Source organism: Solea senegalensis, linkage group LG21 (assembly GCF_019176455.1).
Source record: "Solea senegalensis isolate Sse05_10M linkage group LG21, IFAPA_SoseM_1, whole genome shotgun sequence".
In the NCBI taxonomy this organism is placed as follows: Eukaryota; Metazoa; Chordata; class Actinopteri; order Pleuronectiformes; family Soleidae; genus Solea; species Solea senegalensis.
In genome coordinates this window covers 2,123,967-2,142,650 of record NC_058040.1, presented here as the reverse complement: position 1 = coordinate 2,142,650, position 18,684 = coordinate 2,123,967, and the positions used below count along the sequence as shown (strand labels likewise).

Sequence of the window (18,684 nt, the reverse complement as noted above, 5' to 3'; positions counted from 1 at the left end):
GTCCCATATTTTATCATCTATTTTGGAGGAGAATTAGATGAAGAATAGCTGAAACTAGATTGACACCATGAAGGAAAGTATTTCCCCATAGACTTCCTTTAAAATTGAGTTTTTTTGCAACCAGTGGTATTGCCCCCTGGTGGCTATTCAATGATTTGTTGATTGAGACGTCCAACAAAACACAAGTGGCCCTTTTCCACTATGGACCTGGCTCGCCTCGGCACGTTTGTGGTTGCATCTCCACTGCAAAAAAAAGTACCTACTAACGTGGGCGGAGTCATCACTGCACGGCTGCATGAAACTGCGGTGACTTCCGTTTTACACACACACACACAAACGAGTGACTAGTGACTTGTAAAGCAACTGTTTTCAGTGCAACTGAATCATTAGAATCAGTTAATTGAAAATATTTGTTGGATTCTGTCTGACACAGTCACTAAACTAACCCTAACCCTAACCACTCACCAGAATAGGTACTAAAAAAAGTACTCTGCTAGAGGAAACGCAACCATGCCGTGCCGAGGCGAGTGGAGCCGGTGGAAAAACGCCATAACTGTTACACACTGGGCCTTTCATTAGTTATGTTCTAAAACAGTGGATTTCATGTGGCCCTCAAATCAATATTAAGTTTTATTAAGTTATTATTGTTATTATGATGATATATAATGATTCATTTTGCATTACAACAACATTTTTTATTGTGAACTATATATTGTTTCATGACTTTTCCAGTGTCTAAGAATTATTGTCACAGCCGTGATTAAACCCAGCTAGTACCAGGGAAGACTGCTTTGGACACATTTGGTGGTAGAAGGGATCTGTTTCCCACAACTGGGGAAATGATCCCCTTTTATTATAATTGTTATTATTATTATTATTATTATTATAATAATATTTAATTACACAGATAACCATCTTTTTTTAACTGTGGTGAGCAGAAAAGCATCAAAATGAACGATGAATGCAACTTACAGTAGCAGAGGCCACAAGGTTGGTCTCATCCATGTCAACTTCAGCATCACAGTCATGACGTGTGTGTGTGTGTGTGTGTGTGGTTTATGTCATGTAACAAGGTGGAAACAAGCCTCAATCAGTGATAGAGGGATAAGACACACCCACAGAGAGTGGGCGGAGCATTATCAACTTAAAAACACAACTATTACTATTTCATTGTGGCAGGTATCGCGTTGTTTGTCAGTGAGCTTTTCCAAACACACTGATCTATAGCTTTAATATGTCAGCCATTATATAAACTAAATATCTTCTACATGATAAAAAGTCAAGTATTTTTTTTTTTTTACAACAGGACTTTTTCTTGATTCAAACCTGAATGGAGTGGAACTCTAATTAATGTCATTGGAAACACCTGTCACACCAGGATTATCCAAGAAATGACATGAATGTACATATTTCCTCTATTTTCTGGTTAAAATAAACACAAATAAGGACAGTGTTTTGAATAGTTATCATCTCCTACCTGTCATCATTACATATGGACCACATGTTGAAAAAATAAATTAAACAGCATGTGAATTCTGAGGGAAAAAAAGTCAAAAAAATTCTCATAAATCTGACTTTAATCTTACAATTTTGACTTTAATCTGAGAGTGCTGACTTTAATATCAGATTTCTGGCTTTAATCTCAGAATTCAGACTTTTTTCTGTTTTATGTATTTATTTATTTTTACATGTGGCCCTAATACTCTTCCATAATTACATGAAATGATAAATGAAGGCAGATAAATAAGAAAACAAAAAGAGGACACATTTCAAATAAAAGCCAGTTTATTTAATAAAGCACTGATGTCTTTTAAATATACATTTGAATTGGGGTTCATAGAAGACTGGAAGGAAACCCATGAGAGATGTGGTCAACACTGACCTAAATAAACCTGGCGTCATATATGGAAAAATGTTGCCTTGTTGTGACCAAATTTCCCTTTAAATATTGACATGAATTGAATTTAAACTTCAGTTCCCTTTGATGATAACGGCACATGGAGCCAGGCATTAATAACACATTGTTATGTTTGTTTTTGTTTTTATTGACAATTCAATTGTCCCACAGTAAGAAAGAAACATGAAGTGGTGGATTTTTCCTCTAGCCTCATTGTCCTCTGTGAACAGCTGGCTGTGATGCAGAACTACTCAGGGACCGTCTACAAACAACCCATATCTTCACCACAACACTATAAAATAAAAATAATAAATAAAAAGAAACACCCATTGGCAAAAAATACACACCTTTTCCAAATTTTTTCCATTCTTCTGTAGTGTAGTGCCCATTAAATCACTGTAGACGTATGTCCTGTGTCTATTTCTAAAACTATTTAGAATATTCACTAAAATCATAACCACCGTGGACCCTAAAAAAAACCCAACGCTTGTATCAAAGCCACAGCTGTTCATAGAGGAAAATGCCCCACAAAATTATTAATGCATGGCCACGTGATTCCCAACCCGCTGCATTCTCGCCGTTTTACATTCATTTATTTCACCTGGAAAAGTGAATATAAATGAATACAGAAGAGTATTAGGGCCACATGTAAAATAAATAAATAAAACAGCATGAATTGACTGACTTTTCTTCCTCAGAATTCATGTTGTTTCATTTTTGTTGTTTCGTTTCATGTGGCCCTAATAGTCTTCCATAAATGAAGACAAAGTGCCACTAGTATTTAAAAAAACAAAAAAAACACACCTGTTCACACTGCAGTTATTCACGGCCTCAGTGTCAGGGTTTAGTGTGAACGCGAGCTACGAATGCACAAGCACCGACCACTGATTAGCAGTTTTAAAAACACGTAACTCCAACTTCAGCTTTGTCTTTTATAACCAGTTTTAAACCGATGCTCTTCACCTCTCCAAAGTCTTCTTAAAATAAATACAAGGCTACAATACAAAGGTAAAATTCTGCTTTTTGCCTCACAGAGTGTGCACAAGGAGCAGGGACATGTTTTGGCAACGTGAGTTGACGGTGATAAACTATTGCTCTCACAGGGTGAACATTTGTGCTCATGTCATGGTTGATTTGAGTCAAAAATACACATACATCGACAGTATGGAAGCCCATTAATGTCAGAAGAAAATATGTCAAAAATAAATAAACTAAGTAATAATAAATAATAAGATTTATGAGGTTACAGTAAACTGCACATATTTTCATTTAAATGTGTCAGTTTCATAATTAAATGTTAGACAGTCAAGTTATATAGAGCAATTGTTATTAAACTAATTTTTAAATGTATTTGTAGAAATGTAAACTAATAATACTGCTGCTGCTGTTGTTCACCTGCTCTACACCTGAGCCACACCCTCTCAGAAATTCTGACTTTAATCTCAGAATTCATGCTCAATCAATCGAGAAAAGTTAGTAAGTACGTGAGTTGCAGATCTACCTTTAAGTCAACGTTGTCATAAATAATAATTAAATAAGTTAAAAGTCATACATTTGACCAGTAAGTAAGTTAAAACTGTTTTTTTTATGACAGAATGGGCTTCCATAGTTACTGTATGTTGCGTTGCATGAATAATACAGTTGACACATTTTATTGCAAGGCACCGAATGAATAAAATCTGTGGAGCTGCATAGGTTAAACTGAATGCTGGTGACGGAACAATTAAAGCTGCCGTCAGTGATCTTCCCCCAGACTTCCTGTCTTTCTGGGTCAGAAAGGACAGATATTGGACAATGTTTGTCCTCGATTTAAGGCCCTGGTACACAGTGTGCGTCGCACATCGCGCGTCAGGGTCCTGCAGTATCTGACGTCACCATCGGGTGGCGGTACAAGTCTGGACTCTTCGGGAAGAAGAAGAGAACGATGCTACAGCTCCCTGGGACACGTCTGGTTGTTGAAATGTTTTTTCTGCTTGGTGAGCAGATCTTAATACTCGTCTACCGGTGCGGCGGAAATTCAGTTCTGCGCACACATTTTTTACCAGGGCCTGGTAAACTCTCAGAGCCTGAGCCTGAAAGATACTGCAAAAAAAGCACCAATATTGACCTACGTAACACATTTCATTGACAGCAGCTTTAATGGGACACAAAGGTGTTGCTCTTATTTTGAAAAATAATCTTCAGCTCAGAATGAAGGGAAAAAAAATAACAATAATCTCATCTTTTATGTGCAGATTTGCCTTTGAAACCCTTTAAATATTATTTTCTACTCAGTATTTATTGCACACTTTTGTGTCCCGCATCTTCATTTATGTAGAAATGTTCACTCTTCATTTTCTCTGGACTTTACCACAACGTTTCCACTCTCTGTTTCCTTCTCTCCTCTGTCTACTCGTCTTTTTCTGTAAAAACCTTCAGGGCAACAATATATACTCTTGCATTTTTTTTAAAAGTCTGCATTAGCCATTAATGTGGATCTACAGTGTTTAAATTAACATTTTTATTAAAAATAAGAGTTTTTCACCCTTCTTGCGGTCGCTCCTCTCCTCTCACGATGTTTCAGCTGCAGCGCGAGTCACGGTGGAGATTCTAGAGCGATGAATGCGGAGTGTTAAGAGTTTGTTTTTGTTTTTGTGACGTTTCTACATGTGCTGTAGCGCCTCCTGCGCTTGTTCCGTGTACACGTCCTCCTTCCTCGCCCACGAGCCGAAGCTGCCGTCAAACTGCACACCCCGCTGCGAAGGCCGCTGTTTGTCGCGCGAGAAGAAACTAAACCTGTGTGAGGAGAGCAGAGAGAAGACGAGAGGGCAAGTCTTTAACGGACACTGGCTGTCAGTAACAGACATATAATATATGGATATTAAAGATTCTGTCAAGCGGTGTTAAGCGTTACTATGACACTTTTTTTTGGTTACAGTGCTGTGTGTGTGTCTCTCGGTATTACTACATCTTTAAACCCAACATAATGAAAATATTCAGTAAATAAATAAACATTAAAGAAAATGTGTTTAGCGCCATAAATATCAACTGAATCTGATAAGAATTGCAGCATCAATTTGTGTTGATCTCTAACATTTAAAACCACATTTCCCACAATGCAATCTGTGGAATGAAACATGTTTGAAAGATCCCTTTTTCATTAGATTTTACCTCTGTCAAGCAATACTATCAGACCTGACTGAGGGAGCGTTTGTGTGTATACAGCAGCTGTGCAGAGATGGGTGGGGTCAATAAGAGAATTCACTTCTGATACTTTTCATTTCTTTGTTTTAGCGTTTGCAGTCGTCTCGCTTTATTAGTTTCTGTCGACATAAAACAATTTCTAAGAAGCTTAAAAGTCTTTATTTGCATTATTTATAAGAATTATGGACTACATCTTTAATTTGAGCTTGGGTCTTTGCCTTTTGTAAATGACAAACAGCTAGATTAGCTATTTTTGTCAGTTGAAGGCGCAGCTACAGAGGTGATCAGGTGATTACTGAGGTCAGTGAGGGGAAGACGGGACTACGATATATTAATTCTGACTGGCTGATGTTTAATATCCACAGTCATCCAGGTGGAGGACGACAATAAGACAACCCCACAATCAGCCAATCAGAATGAAGGAAGGGGGAGAGAGAGGAGGACTTGGACAAATCTTCTTTCCACCAGGTGATACAGTGCAGTTCAGCTCGACCTGAGCTGACTTTCTATTTACGTAATACACAGAACCTCAGCTACACAGGAGTGACACAGGAGTGACACAGTGAACTAAGACCAATTTGTGTTTATCACAAGAAGAAGAAAAGCTTTGTTTGCGAGACATAGAAAAGCGATTAATGTTTTGCAAATTGTGATTATTATTATACTCAAAGATAGATGGTAGACCCTAAAATTAGCTGCTTTATGTATCAATTTAGATTTTAAAAATTATTTTGAATTGGAAATCATTTTGAATCATCAAACCAGTCTTGAGATTCAGAAAGATTCCCACCCCTAGTCTGCAGGCTGCATGTAAATAAACTGCAGTTTCCCCCTACCATCGCAAGTAAATGACGACAAATGAACAGACTAAAGTGTGTCCACCTTTTAGGGGTTAGACCACTGTGCTTGGTTCCCCAACATAAGTATGGATCTTTGGATCTCTATGGATTTTTTTTGCTTATTTAAACCTTAAAATTGCCAGAAAATGTCTTGTGAGTAAGTGCTTTTTCACATTTTCCCAGAATAACTTTCAATATCTGGCACTTATTTACAATTAACATGCTAAAGTAGTGTATTAACAATTTAAAATAAAGAAAAACACTTGTTGTACATGAACATCAGATTTTGCTTGTTAAATCTTTTAGTTTTTGTCTCAATGTCCAAAAACAGGCCAAAAAATTTAAACTAAGCACATGCGTTTTTACCACTTTTTCCCTTACCGTAATAACCACATGTTGACTTTGACGTGCAACTTCTCCGTTTTCAGAAACCGTTGTGCAATTACGGTAATGCAACGTGCGCTTGTGCGAACGTGTCGTCTGCGACACGCTCGGTGTTAAAGGGTTAAACTGAACTGTACCACTTGATGGAAAAGGGGGGGGCTAAAGGCGGCGCATGCAAGGCAGCGCATGCCGTTGATGGAGGAAGCGACAGACTCTGAAGCAAACAAAGTATAAAGTCATACAAGCGATGAGAGACGTCTGATTGGCTGTAAAGTGGGGTCATCAGGGATCAAACCAGCAGCCACCATTGGCATAATGGCTGTGAAGATCCTGTTACACAGACGTAAACAAACAAACACACACACACACACATACATACAAACAAACAGATGGGAAGACATACACAGAGAGGGGGGAGGAGACAAGCACCATGTCAACCTTTGAACCACTGTTTGTCTCAAGGATCCCAAACAGAATGAAAACAAGAGAAGACGTCATGCAGAGAGTAGACAGAGACATTACACACGTGCACTTCACTTTGCAGCTTATTAACTGAACGCGTTGTGTATCATGCGCTCAGCGTTAAACATGCACAGAAAACACAGGCTGAAAAGGGAAAGGCGTCTTTCACCGAGTCACAGAAGTATAAATGATAGAATGACTTTGTACTCTCATGAAGTACATATATGAGGTAATAGTACGTCACGTTATACTGCTTCTACTACTACTTACATGTACTTCATTTTAATATGATAGCTGTAGTTGGTCGGTTATTTACTGCTTTGTGTCATTTTGTAAAGTCCATAGACAAAATCAGCAATTTAATATATCACTGCAAATAGAAGTTGTTGATCCTATTTTCTTTAATCTTTATGAACTTTGAGAGTGAGAGGTTTGAATGTCTTCTGTGTCCAGTCAGAAAAGGCTATTTAACTGCAGGATAAGGCATAAAACACAGCCCTAAAATAGTGTAGACTAAAACAGTGTAGATTTTATAAGGTGAGTCTTTTGTTAAATGGATAAAAATCAGTTTTTCCCTCACTGACAGAGCCTGTTTTCACTGTTTTCACAGCGTAAACAAGTCTGTCTTCTGCTTGTTGACCAGCAGGGGGCACACACAGCTTCAGCAGTACTGGCTTAGTCGGGAGGAGGTCATGGGGTCGTTCCTTACACAGGAACCATGTATCATAGAGCATTGTTAAGGACTGGTATCGAACAAACACGAGATAAGTGTGACGCTCCACCTTCTCAACTGGAACGTGGTAGGAAATGGTAGAATAATGTGAGTTGACGTTTCCTCAACACCGGAAAAAAGGGACATTTTGATGATGTACGATCAGATAAAATTACTAATTAATTAAGTACTTGTCAATGCTCTATTTCTACATACAATATTTTACAAAAGAATAACTTTATGGTTTATATGCTATTACTGCTGCACATGAGGTCATGAGGTATATAATATGAAAATGAGTGAGCATTCACCTTTACTCTATTCATGCAAGGCTACCATTTCAATTTCACTGAGTGAGTGAGTGAGTGAATGAGTGAGTGAGTGAGTGAGTGAGTGACACATACAGGCGTTTGATCCCTGACTCTGGCTGGGCAGAAGATTGCGAGCGGGTCCTAGGTTCAGGTGAGGGAGTGACACTCTCATCTTCCGTCTCATCACTGCAGAGACAGAGTATCACACACATTATAACCTTCATCAGCATGTCATTGTTGTCTTTTTCTTCTTCTTCTTCTTCCTCAGTTTGCATTTGTAATGTTGCAGTACTGCCTCCCTCTGGATTGAATTGCATTGTTACAAGGAAACAGGGACAGTAGTATATTCAGAGTGAATCCTAAACAAACCACATACATGTTTTAAATTCATTAATTATATATACTATCGTGTCATATAGTGTTTATAGTAAAATATTAATATATTAAAACGAAAGACATATAAGCAGGTTTAAATATTTATCATTTTTAGGAATTCACACATATTTGTGTGTGAATATCTCTTTTTTTCCTCCATCTGATGAAATAGAGGTAAATAAAAGTAACCTTTAACATCTTACTGTATATCAATTATATGACAGTATTTTCAATAAACTGACTTTTAAATATGGCAAAAAATGGCAAATATTGACCCGATGAAGTTAAGCCGGTTTTATTTGCCGTTCACCTCTACCTATAATTACAAATACGGAATAATAAATAACATGAAATTGTGGCTAATCGATGATCTATAATGACTTGTTTATACAAAATGCCTCAGGTTAAGCTTAAGCAGCAGTCCACAAAGCACCCACATTTATTTTAATCATTATTCATTGATCATTTATGCTTGTTCTACCACCACCAACAGAGATGAATGTCATGCATATGAAACTAAGACTAGAAAACTAAAGCTAGACTTCTACTAAAGACTAAAAACACGGCAAATATTATGAGAATCTGTACTAGTGTAATTAACTTGAATTCAGTGTATTTATCTAATAACACCATTTTTTGGACTTAGTTACTTATTAAGGCTGAAGATACTTAAGATTATTTGACTTGTTGCGAGGTATTTATTTCTTCTTACATTCTCTTTCCGCAGATTTACATTAATAGATTAATTAATACATTCATTTGCTTGAAACAAGCAATTTTCCCCTAATTCTTGTTTTTTAGATGCATCTGAGCTAAAGCTGGCTTGTGGATTGAAGTTTTCTTGTTCACAGTTTTGCTGTGAACAAGAAAACTTCAATAGCCACAAGCCATGCATCATCAATATTATCATAAAACTTGTGAAAAATGGTCAGATGACACACAACTGTAGCTCAGGATGTACATGATTAAAATGTAAAAAAAGATAAGAATAAGATAAGAATAAGATTTCTCTGTGATAAATGATTCCTCCTGGTTGAACGTCATCTGCCTCCTGACGTCTACTAACCTTTTATAGTAAGTCAGCTCCTCCTGCAGCAGGAAGACTTTGGCCTTGAGCTCGTTCCTCTCGTGCAGGACGTCCCTCAGCTCCTGCAGCGTGAACCGCGGTCGACACGGGTCCTTCAGGTCCAGACCTCCTGTCTCCTCCTCACACAGCGCCTCCTACAAAGAGAGAGAGGAAGGTGCATCACACCGAGGAAACTAAGCCCAAGGAAGCGAAGGACGGGAGAAAGGAAGGAAGCGGAGGATACCTTTGTAAAATATTGGAACACAGCAGGCATGTCCTCATCGCACATCGCCTCCTGGTGGCAAACGTTGAACTCTAAGTCAGACTTGCAGCCGCCTTGTTCCAATAAATAATGTTAAGTTACTCCTTCCCGTCAGCCTCTAAACTTAACCGGAAACTTTTTGGGATTTCTTTTTCCAGCTCAGCACAAACGAGACATTCACTGTCTGCTAAACAAACACCATGCAGCGGACTCAAGCCTCTCATGCACTGAGCAAACTAAACACACCAATATTCTTATATTTCCATGTCCAACTGAAATCACAATTTTCTTACCTTTAGATTTGGTGTACTTTTTTGTTAAACTGAATTGTCATAGTCAAATTTTAGATTTTTTTTCTCCACATATTTATTGTTTCATGGATACATTATTTTAATTTGAAACATATTGAATGTATTGTCGTGCAGAAACGAAGAATGCAGATTGGACAGTGACCATAAGTGTTATTTCCAAAATGTTTGTTTAAGTCAAGCAATTTTGTGTATTTTTTGATATTATTACATTTATATTTTACCAGATAGAGGAGAAAAGAAGAAAATTGGCTAAAACATATTATTGTCCAAAAAAGCAGTCATCAGCTGTACTGATATCAGTCAACAGGCATAAAAACTGAGTGCTTTTCAAGTTACTGTGAATGACGACTGTGTTTATTTGATTGGAGCGGGAGTTGCTTTTGCACATTAGGCAGACTAGAATTAAAATTCTCTATCATTCTAGTTCTATTCAATAGTCTTACTCCACAATACATTATTGGATGCTGTAAGTCATAAACTAAAAAATGGCTGAAGCAGTTGTCATAATCTGTGGGCCATGTTTTCGATGTATTTATTAGACTATTATTATTTGTTTTTGTAAATGTGTAAAAGTGCTCTCTGTGCGAATCGTTAAATCATCCAATAATAAACCGGTTGGACTTTAAATGTCCATTCTTGACGCCTGTGTTTCAGGATCAAACCACGTGACAGGACAAATAGTGACGTAAGAGGCCGAGCGTTCACACTGATCTATATTTAGAAGAGCTCATCGGTGCGGTCATCCGCAAAGTGTCACCCAGTCGGCCCGGAGAGAAATAAAAAATCCACTGACACTCAGTGTTAGCGCACTCACAAACAAACACCCATGCACCATCATGGGTCAGACACATGTTAGTCCACTAGCTTTTAGATTTGCTCCCGTCTATAGTGATGCTCGTCTCGTGGCAGCCGTGCAGGTCTGGAGTTAGACTCATCGGGACAATCACACCAAACCACTTCTGCATTACCCAAAGCAACGCTGCCTCTTCCTCAGCCTCCTCATCCTCGTCCTCGTGTCCCTCTGGGCTGAGGGAACCAGGCAGAGGCCGTGGTTGGGCGAGGTCGAGCCCACCAGAGATCACCTCTGAGAGGTCAGGGCTGTGTGCCGCTGCTAGCACGGCAGCACCTTTACCATGCTGGTGGAATAAAAGACAGTTTATCACCTGTTCACCGGGCCTCAGAGACTGTGCGTCTTTCATCCAATTGACTCTAATTATGACCAGAATTTACAAAAATGGACATCATGATGTAATGAAGAAGACGTTGATTGGGAACATAAACAGCTCCCAAATTGTGGAATTCACATTAGGAGCTTTCAGCCGCTCTGTTCCACTGGAATCTCTGGAATTCACTCCCACCAGACATCCACATCCGCTGACTCTTCCTCTCTTCAAATCCAGACTCACCTGTTCAAAATAGCCTACTCTCTGTAATCACACTCCATTTTCTGTTTACTTTGTTGTCCTGTTGCCTGTTTTTTTAATTGTTGTTTATTTTGTAGTGTCCTTGAGTGTTGGAAAGGCACCTATAAATATAATGTAGTATTATTATTATTATTGTTATCATTATTATTTGTTTGTTTTAAGTGTATAATATAACCTTAGCCGCAACTGGCAGCAGCACCGTTACACTGGACAACAAATCCACGTACCGATATCGACCTGACCTGACCTGACCTAAACGTGTAGTGTATAGTGTGGACATTTTTTTCACAGATTTAAATAAAGCCAAACAAGGCAATGAAATAAAAAACAACACCATAATGGAGATCAGTGATGATGCTACTTTGTGTCTTTTCATTTGGTCCCTTATTCAAACTCAACATCCAGTGATCGAATGTAAGATTAAATACTGTCCCAAGTCGTTCGAAGGAAGATTCACTCAAAACCTTACAGTATATGACTCCATGAATGTCTGAGCATTGCACCGGAAATGACACCAGAATTTGTCAGGGTTCTCACCAGGATTTTTTCACAGCATAGCGGAGGACTTACTGCGGAGCAGCCCCACAGTGCGCAAGTATTGTAGAACATTTTGAAATCTATAACCCTCTATAACACTATTTCCTGCATTTTGAGGGTGAAGTGAAGCTATTATTACGATGGTACCGATTAAAAAAACGGAAAAAACAACAGAAAAGCTGAAATCACAGCGTGGGCGATCAAAGTCACAGCGTAGGGGCCCCCTATGCTCAACTGCACTGGCGAGAGCCTTGAATGTTGATCAGACCAAAAGACAATACAATCAAGGGTGCATTGCAGACTCATTTCACCCAGAAATGAACACTGACTTGAGATTCCCACCGGTCAATTATCTGTAGAATCCTTAAATTAAATGTTTTGGGGTTTTCTTCACCAGACTATGATAAATATGTAAATGTATCAATAATTATTTTATGGCTTTAAATAACAAAGATAAAAGGTAGTGAGTAAGGTGTGGGGGGGCTTTTCAAACAGAGTGTTTGGTTTTGTTTGGTTCTAATTCTTTAATTGGCTTTTCTTACATGTTTGAAATAAATAGATTTCCATTCCAGTGTATAGTCACCCCTTAATGTCCATTCAAAAGAATACAGGTTTCAGACACACAGACATTTAAGGCTTCAAATTCTGGTCCGGGAGACTACGCTTGAAGGCGATGGATGGCCTCGTTTTTACCCACAATGCCCCATATGTCTATAAAACCATTGAGCTAACAGGATGCTTGCAGGATTCCCTTCACTATGGGACAATTGTGGCATCATGAAAGCCTATATATGCCACTATATATGACAATAATGACAGAATAAATCTAATCTAAACCAATTCCATCATTACTTTAGTGATTGTGTGTACTGCGTTACCTTTGCAGGTGAGGGTGGCAGAGGTGAGGGCTCCTCAGAATTCTGGGTGGGCTGTTCTCCTTGAAGTCGCTCCCTTAAGCGAATCACTTCCTGCCGCAGGGCACCGACTTCCTGGCCCTGTGCCTGAGCACCAGCTTCCAGTTCCACCTTCTGTTCAATGAGGGCTTTCCCCTGAGCCTCCACCACAGAGATTTTATGACGCAGGTCATGGTTGATCTTCATGAGGCGAGACTGCTGCTGCTGGAGCTGCAGAGACACACGGACAAGCACAGAGAGGATGAGACAGATGTATGATATGAGACATACAGAGACAAAGAGTGTGACTAGTGATTTGTAAAGCAGTTGTTTTCAGTGTAAGTGAATCATTAGAATCACTTAATTGAAAAAAAATGAGTTCAGTTCTTCCATGACCGGAGCACAATCTCCATCTGACATACAGCTGAAATACAGCGGCAGGGTTTGTGATTTCAGTTACCTTCCCTTGGGATACCTGGGTAATGGTTCAGTCCGGGTGGAGCTAGACCCGCAACAGTCAGCTGATTGGGCGACAGAAAAGCGCCACTCGCTGGCAACTGGTGTTTCTTCAACACCACAGTCTATTCTCATACAAAGCTTGACATCTTGTTGAGTAAAAATGAGCTGCTGGATGTCCTCTGTTGTTGTCCTTTGTGTCACGTTCAATGTCATCCCACTACGTAGCTAGGTGACACGGCCTTCTTAGTGGAAACACAAGCCTGACCTGGGGCTTCACCATTCCAAGCCATACCGTACTGTACCAAACCGAACTGCACCATGAGAAAAATACGGCTTAATACTCGTATATGCAAGTGTAAGTATATTCATAGTTCATTTGAAAGAGCCCACAGTGTGTTACTGCTCTCCTCTGACTGTAACTTAGTTTGACTTCATCCCTTCCTCTGCTGCATTGTTCAACACAACTATGGAGGTCATAATAGTTTGAGAAATGACATGAGAGCTTAACAAAAACGTCTCCTTTCTGTCGTCTTACTGCTTCTATGTCCTCGTTCTTCAGCGTGAGCTCGCGGTCCTTGGCTCTGATCTCGTCCCTCTGCTTGTCCACCACCTCTTTAAGCTTCTTCATCACCTGCCGCTCTCTCTCTGACATACCTGAACACCACAGAGAGCAGAGACGACAACAAGCGCGTCAGTTAATTAAATAATAAAAGATCATTTGCATTGTTTTTAAGTGTTTGTGTAAGAAAGACAGACCCAGTTTCTTCTAATATTTACAGATATTAGCCAGGGATGGGAAATGTAGCACATGTGCAGAGCACCCAGACCAGCTCGAGTCCCACTGAAGGTTTACATGCAGCAGCAGCTGGACTCCTAATTGCATTATCTGGGTGTGTTAATCCGACTTAGTATTCGATTAAGTCAAATCTTTATTCGGAGGAACATAGTTATTCGTGTTTCCGTGTTTCTGTCATGTAAATGATACCGAGTCAGTCGAGCAGGTGCACTCATACACTGAGGGTGTTCTTTCCACAGTGCATCAGAGAAACTGTGCAGCCTCTGTGTGAAAACACGAACGAGTGAGACTGACTCACAGTCCGACACAGAGAAAGCCTTCTTTGTGTGAGTGTGTGTGTGATTTCAGCAGACGTCCTCACCCTCATGCCTCTGCAGGTCCTCCTCACTCATGGGGTCTTTGATGGACATGTTGGTCAGCAGACTTTTGTTCTCCTCCTGCAGCTGAGCGATCTGTGAGAGCAGATCCTGAGCTTCTCCTCTCCACACATCCTCCACCAGCTCCAGCTCCTGAACATACACGTATGTACTGTATATTATATCAGCGGTGAACATAGACACATGTTGCCACACTAATTATAATAAATAAGAGTACATGAGCATTAGTCCCTTCATTACTTCTACTAATAGCAATAGTACTTTTATTTTATAAATCACTTTTCATACATCAAATGGTGCTCTGGGTGTGTGACAAAACAACATTGAAAACATAATAAACACATTAAGAAGACTTAGACTTAGACTTCCTTTTATTGTCATTGCACAGAAAACACAGCAGTGAAAACTGGGTTTGAGGTAGATTACTGTATACTATGACTGTGAAAAAAATAAATAAATAAGCGTGTATGTATATAAATACATATAAAAGTAGTGCAAAGAAGAAGAACAGGTAAAGTGTATAATTGTATAAATTAGACAGGTTTTAAACCATGTAAATGAGAAAGGTACATACAAATCAAAAACAGATAAAAAAAAACATAAATTAAAAGGGCAAATAAAGTGTTTTAAAAACCCAGTTTATGTTTTTTACTTTTAACTTTCAGTGTAATGCATTTTTTTTTGTGTATCAACAGAGCTTACATGTCTGAAATAGCTGCACAATGTGTTCCACATTTTTATGTGCAAAGAAGCTAAAAGCAGCTTCTCTACTGCTTTTATTGGCTACTTTAGGTAATATTTAAAAAGAAAAAAAAGACTCAAGTGTTTGTACTGGCTGATAAGTTAGTTGATAAGAAGTTGCTGTGTTATTTAGAGCTGTGTGTGTGTGGTTAATAGATCAATAATAAGTGCAGGAAAGTTAAAACAGGAGTGATGTGCTGTCTTTTTCTGGTGGCATGCCAGAAAAGGCAATAACAGTAGTCCAAGCATGGTTTAGATTCTCTGCTTCTGATCTTTGTTAAAAATGGCCTGACTTTGGCTACATTCCTTCAAGATACAGTGTGTAAAATTTAGCTACATTTACTGGTGAAGTTGTATGTTGCAGCTGAATATCCCTCACCTCACCCTTGTATTCCAAGTGTGTTGGAGAAGCCATGAAGCCTAAGATAATGTCCATGTGAAAAGCTGGATAATTGGCGTGTCTGTGGGCGATGGGCAATTATTAATATTGCACTGTGGTGCATCTATTACCACAAGGTGGCAGCAGCAGGAGGAAGTATTTAGTTAGTGCACTGCATGTGTTTACGGTTTCTTGCAACTTGAAGCTGTTCATCTAAGCTCAACGTGCTGTATATTCTGCACGTGATGACATTTGCCAGGGTCTTTGAATGCACCGTGATAGCTGCTCCACTTAGCTCAACATGCAGCATCACTAGCTGTCATGCACTAGAGTTAAGTATATTGGACGAATAATGTTGAATATTCAAATAGCATTCTTGCTTGAGGTGTGGACAAATGTACTTCCATCGGACACCTGAACGTCCCAGATATTCTGTTGTTGTGAGAAAGTGTAGTCCAAACAATCATGATGTGTTAACAAAAAAACTCAGTATAAGTGGAAAGTGTCTGGGCCAATTTTCCACACATTTTCCCAACAGATTATTTCTAAAAACAGCTAAAGTCTGAGTGTTTGTCTGTGATTTTTTTGTCCATAAAGTGATTTAAAATGACAGTTAACTGGTTTCTTCACCTTTCATTCAAGAGCAATAATAAAAAATTACAAAAAGCATTACTGCAATAATAAATACTAACTTATTTGGGGGGGGAAAAACACCTGTGAGAATAATTATTTTAGTGTTTAAATTCAAACCTAGTTTGTATTCTTTATGTGGATTTATGCATGTTACAATTTGTCTCAGTCATTTCTGTATCAGAGATAATAATGAGGAAGCTACTGCACATGTATCACGATTATAACCTCGGAATTTGAAATAAAAAAAATATGCTGACATTAAATGCCTTCTGAGTCTGAGAGGAAACATCGTTCACAGTCGTTTCACAGTCATGAGACACAGTTAATGAGTGAGCCGGTGACTGTGTTCACTCCGTCATCGCCACGAGGAGCTGACATTAACCTTTATATAGCAGCAGCAGCAGCAGCAGCAGCAGCAGTAGTAGTAGTGGGCCGACAGTGCTGCTGCTTCACTTGATCATTTCCATGTCTCAACCATTCCATTACACTGCTTCTGTGCCACATGTCAGGAGGAGATACTGCACTAATGACTCCACTTTATATTCAGATTTATTTATTAATGACTCTTTACACATTTAGATTTTACACACAATACATTATACGTAATAGAGCATTAGTCAGTACATTGTCAGTGTTTTATTCATGATATAGTACCAGTGTTGTTGGTATTAGGTCATTATATTATTGTATTTCTACTTGCAATGGAGTACTACACAGTATGTTGTTAGTTTTTAACATGTAATGAAGTATTAGTCATCATATTATTGATATCTGATGAAGTAGACATACTGTATTATACTCATAATGAAGTATCAAGCACTGTTGCCTTTGCAGCACCCGATCAGAACATGGATCTTTGTGCATGGAATTAGCATGTTCTCCTTGTGTGGGTATGGGTTTTCTCCAGGTGTTCTGGTTTCATCCCACAGTCCAAAAACAGACAGCAGATTACAGATTAAAGGGGATTAGGCAAATCTTACACTCCAAATTGACTGGCAGGTGTGAGAGTGAATGGTTGTTTGTCTCTTCATGTGGCCCTGTGATGGACTGGTGACCTGTCCAAGGTGTGACCCCACCTATCACCCCATGCCAGCTGAGATTGGCACAGCGCCCCCTATGACCCTCATGTGGAGGATAAAGTGGTAAAATGGATGGATGGATGGATGGATGGACAGGGCCGCACAAACATTTTTCCTTGAAATTAAGCACCGCACTGTGTGGTATTGGTATACAGACTCTGTATCTCAAAACAATACAGTACAGTGGCCCATTACAAATACAAAAATACCAATACTTCACTGTATAGTACACAATTTTAAGTAAAGAAATACCAACAAACCACTGCTCAGTACTCAGTACAGTATGTTATTGACCCACATTTTAAAGAGAACAATTGGGACCCAAATCACAATAATAATGTGGCAAAAGCACACTACAGCTATATCTGTAAGACCTAATATCAGTTTGAACTGGTAATTGGATCCTTAAGAAGAGATGTTTGGTAAAAGAATTTGTTTTTTATAAGAAATCAGAACTGAAAGGTTGGGAAAAGTCTACAACTTTGTCCTATTTGTTGTTGGTATTTTACTAAGAATAATACAGAAATCATTATAGACAATTTACCGGTACACTAAATAGTAATGTAGAGTACTATACAGTGTTCTATTTTTGTATTTTGATTTCATTCACAGTCTGAATTCTTCCTCAGCCTTAAAGCACAGGAAACTCTGTGGCCCTGTTTCACTTGTGTTATTTGTTGTCTAGAGTCCAAATAATACAGTTCAGATAAATGTGCAGCAACTGCTTGTATGCTTGACTATAAACTATAAAATACAAGCGATAATAAACAATGATAAACTCCCACCTTCCTGTGCTTCTTCTCTTTCTCCATCCGGTCCATCCTCTCCAGCCGCAGCTTGTCCAGCTCCAGCCGCAGCTCCTCGGTGTCCGGGCTGATGCTGTTGCGGCTCACCATCACCTCCAGGATCTCAAGAACCCGCACCACTTTGGGCATGAGCCTAGACAGAGCCTCGCAGCCATACTGGTCAATAATCCGCTCAAACTCCTGACCCACCACCGCCGCTATGTCGTACACGTCCATCACCGTTAGGTCAGCCACATTCTTCTCCAGCGCCGAGCCGGACTCCTCCATGTCAGGATATTACGGCCCTCGTCGGTTTCCCTCACCGCAAACTTCCTTCCGCTGGAACAACAGTCCCGCTAAGTTACACCACAGCTGTGTACTTTCTTATTAAACTTTGTACAAATACACGGTAACGCCGCACACACACAACAACTGCCGCCTGTCTGTGGCTAACGCTACAGTACAAGTTTCACTTTGATTTATTCTGGGTAAACATCGTCCATGTCCCATCGCTGTCCTGCCGTCACTGCGCCACTTCAGCTTGAACTACTCCAAAATAAAACAACGCACTTCCGGCGACACCTTTCACAATTAAACAACTTATACTGAGGAACGTACCACCAAGCCATTCCTGAGTAACTCTTCAACAGTGGGCCTTATTTATCATTGACATAGTCTTTACTCATTTATTTAGAAAGGTGGTCACCAACATGTTTTGATTCCACTTCACAACTGAGAGAATACTGATTTCGAGACAGATAGATCGTTCTTAAAACTAC

The 18,684-nt window shown here is 39.3% G+C and overlaps 1 protein-coding gene across 4 annotated transcripts; it reads right to left on the bottom strand.

Annotated features, from left to right (window-relative positions):
• Nucleotides 1-3,827: 3,827 nt before the first annotated feature.
• Nucleotides 3,828-18,440, bottom strand: rilpl1 (Rab interacting lysosomal protein-like 1). 4 transcript variants are annotated; one of them, XM_044012490.1, is made up of 10 exons: nt 17,906-18,440; nt 14,273-14,420; nt 13,651-13,769; nt 12,642-12,887; nt 10,771-10,938; nt 9,474-9,524; nt 9,230-9,384; nt 7,882-7,974; nt 6,546-6,633; nt 4,609-4,672 (listed from the first exon to the last, which is right to left on the bottom strand). In XM_044012490.1, exons 1-10 carry the CDS (start codon nt 18,191-18,193, stop codon nt 4,667-4,669), a joined length of 1,362 nt encoding a protein of 453 aa, XP_043868425.1. In that variant the 5' UTR covers nt 18,194-18,440; the 3' UTR covers nt 4,609-4,666. The 4 variants fall into 4 exon arrangements, with proteins under 4 accessions (XP_043868424.1, XP_043868427.1, XP_043868425.1 ...); XM_044012489.1 differs by lacking the exon at nt 6,546-6,633 and having other exon boundaries at nt 3,828-4,672; XM_044012491.1 differs by lacking the exon at nt 4,609-4,672 and having other exon boundaries at nt 6,540-6,633.
• Between the last annotated feature and the right edge of the window lie 244 nt (nt 18,441-18,684).

What these genes read in the sequence shown, in the direction of transcription:
- rilpl1 (XM_044012489.1), bottom strand. Translation starts at nt 18,193, where the DNA reads ATGGAGGAGTCCGGCTCGGCGCTGGAGAAGAATGTGGCTGACCTAACG. An exon ending in TGTTCCAATATTTTACAAAG is followed by an intron (nt 9,385 to 9,473) that starts GTATCCTCCGCT and finishes CTCTCTTTGTAG; the next exon opens with GAGGCGCTGTGTGAGGAGGA. An exon ending in GAGCTGACTTACTATAAAAG is followed by an intron (nt 7,975 to 9,229) that starts GTTAGTAGACGT and finishes CTGTCTCTGCAG; the next exon opens with TGATGAGACGGAAGATGAGA.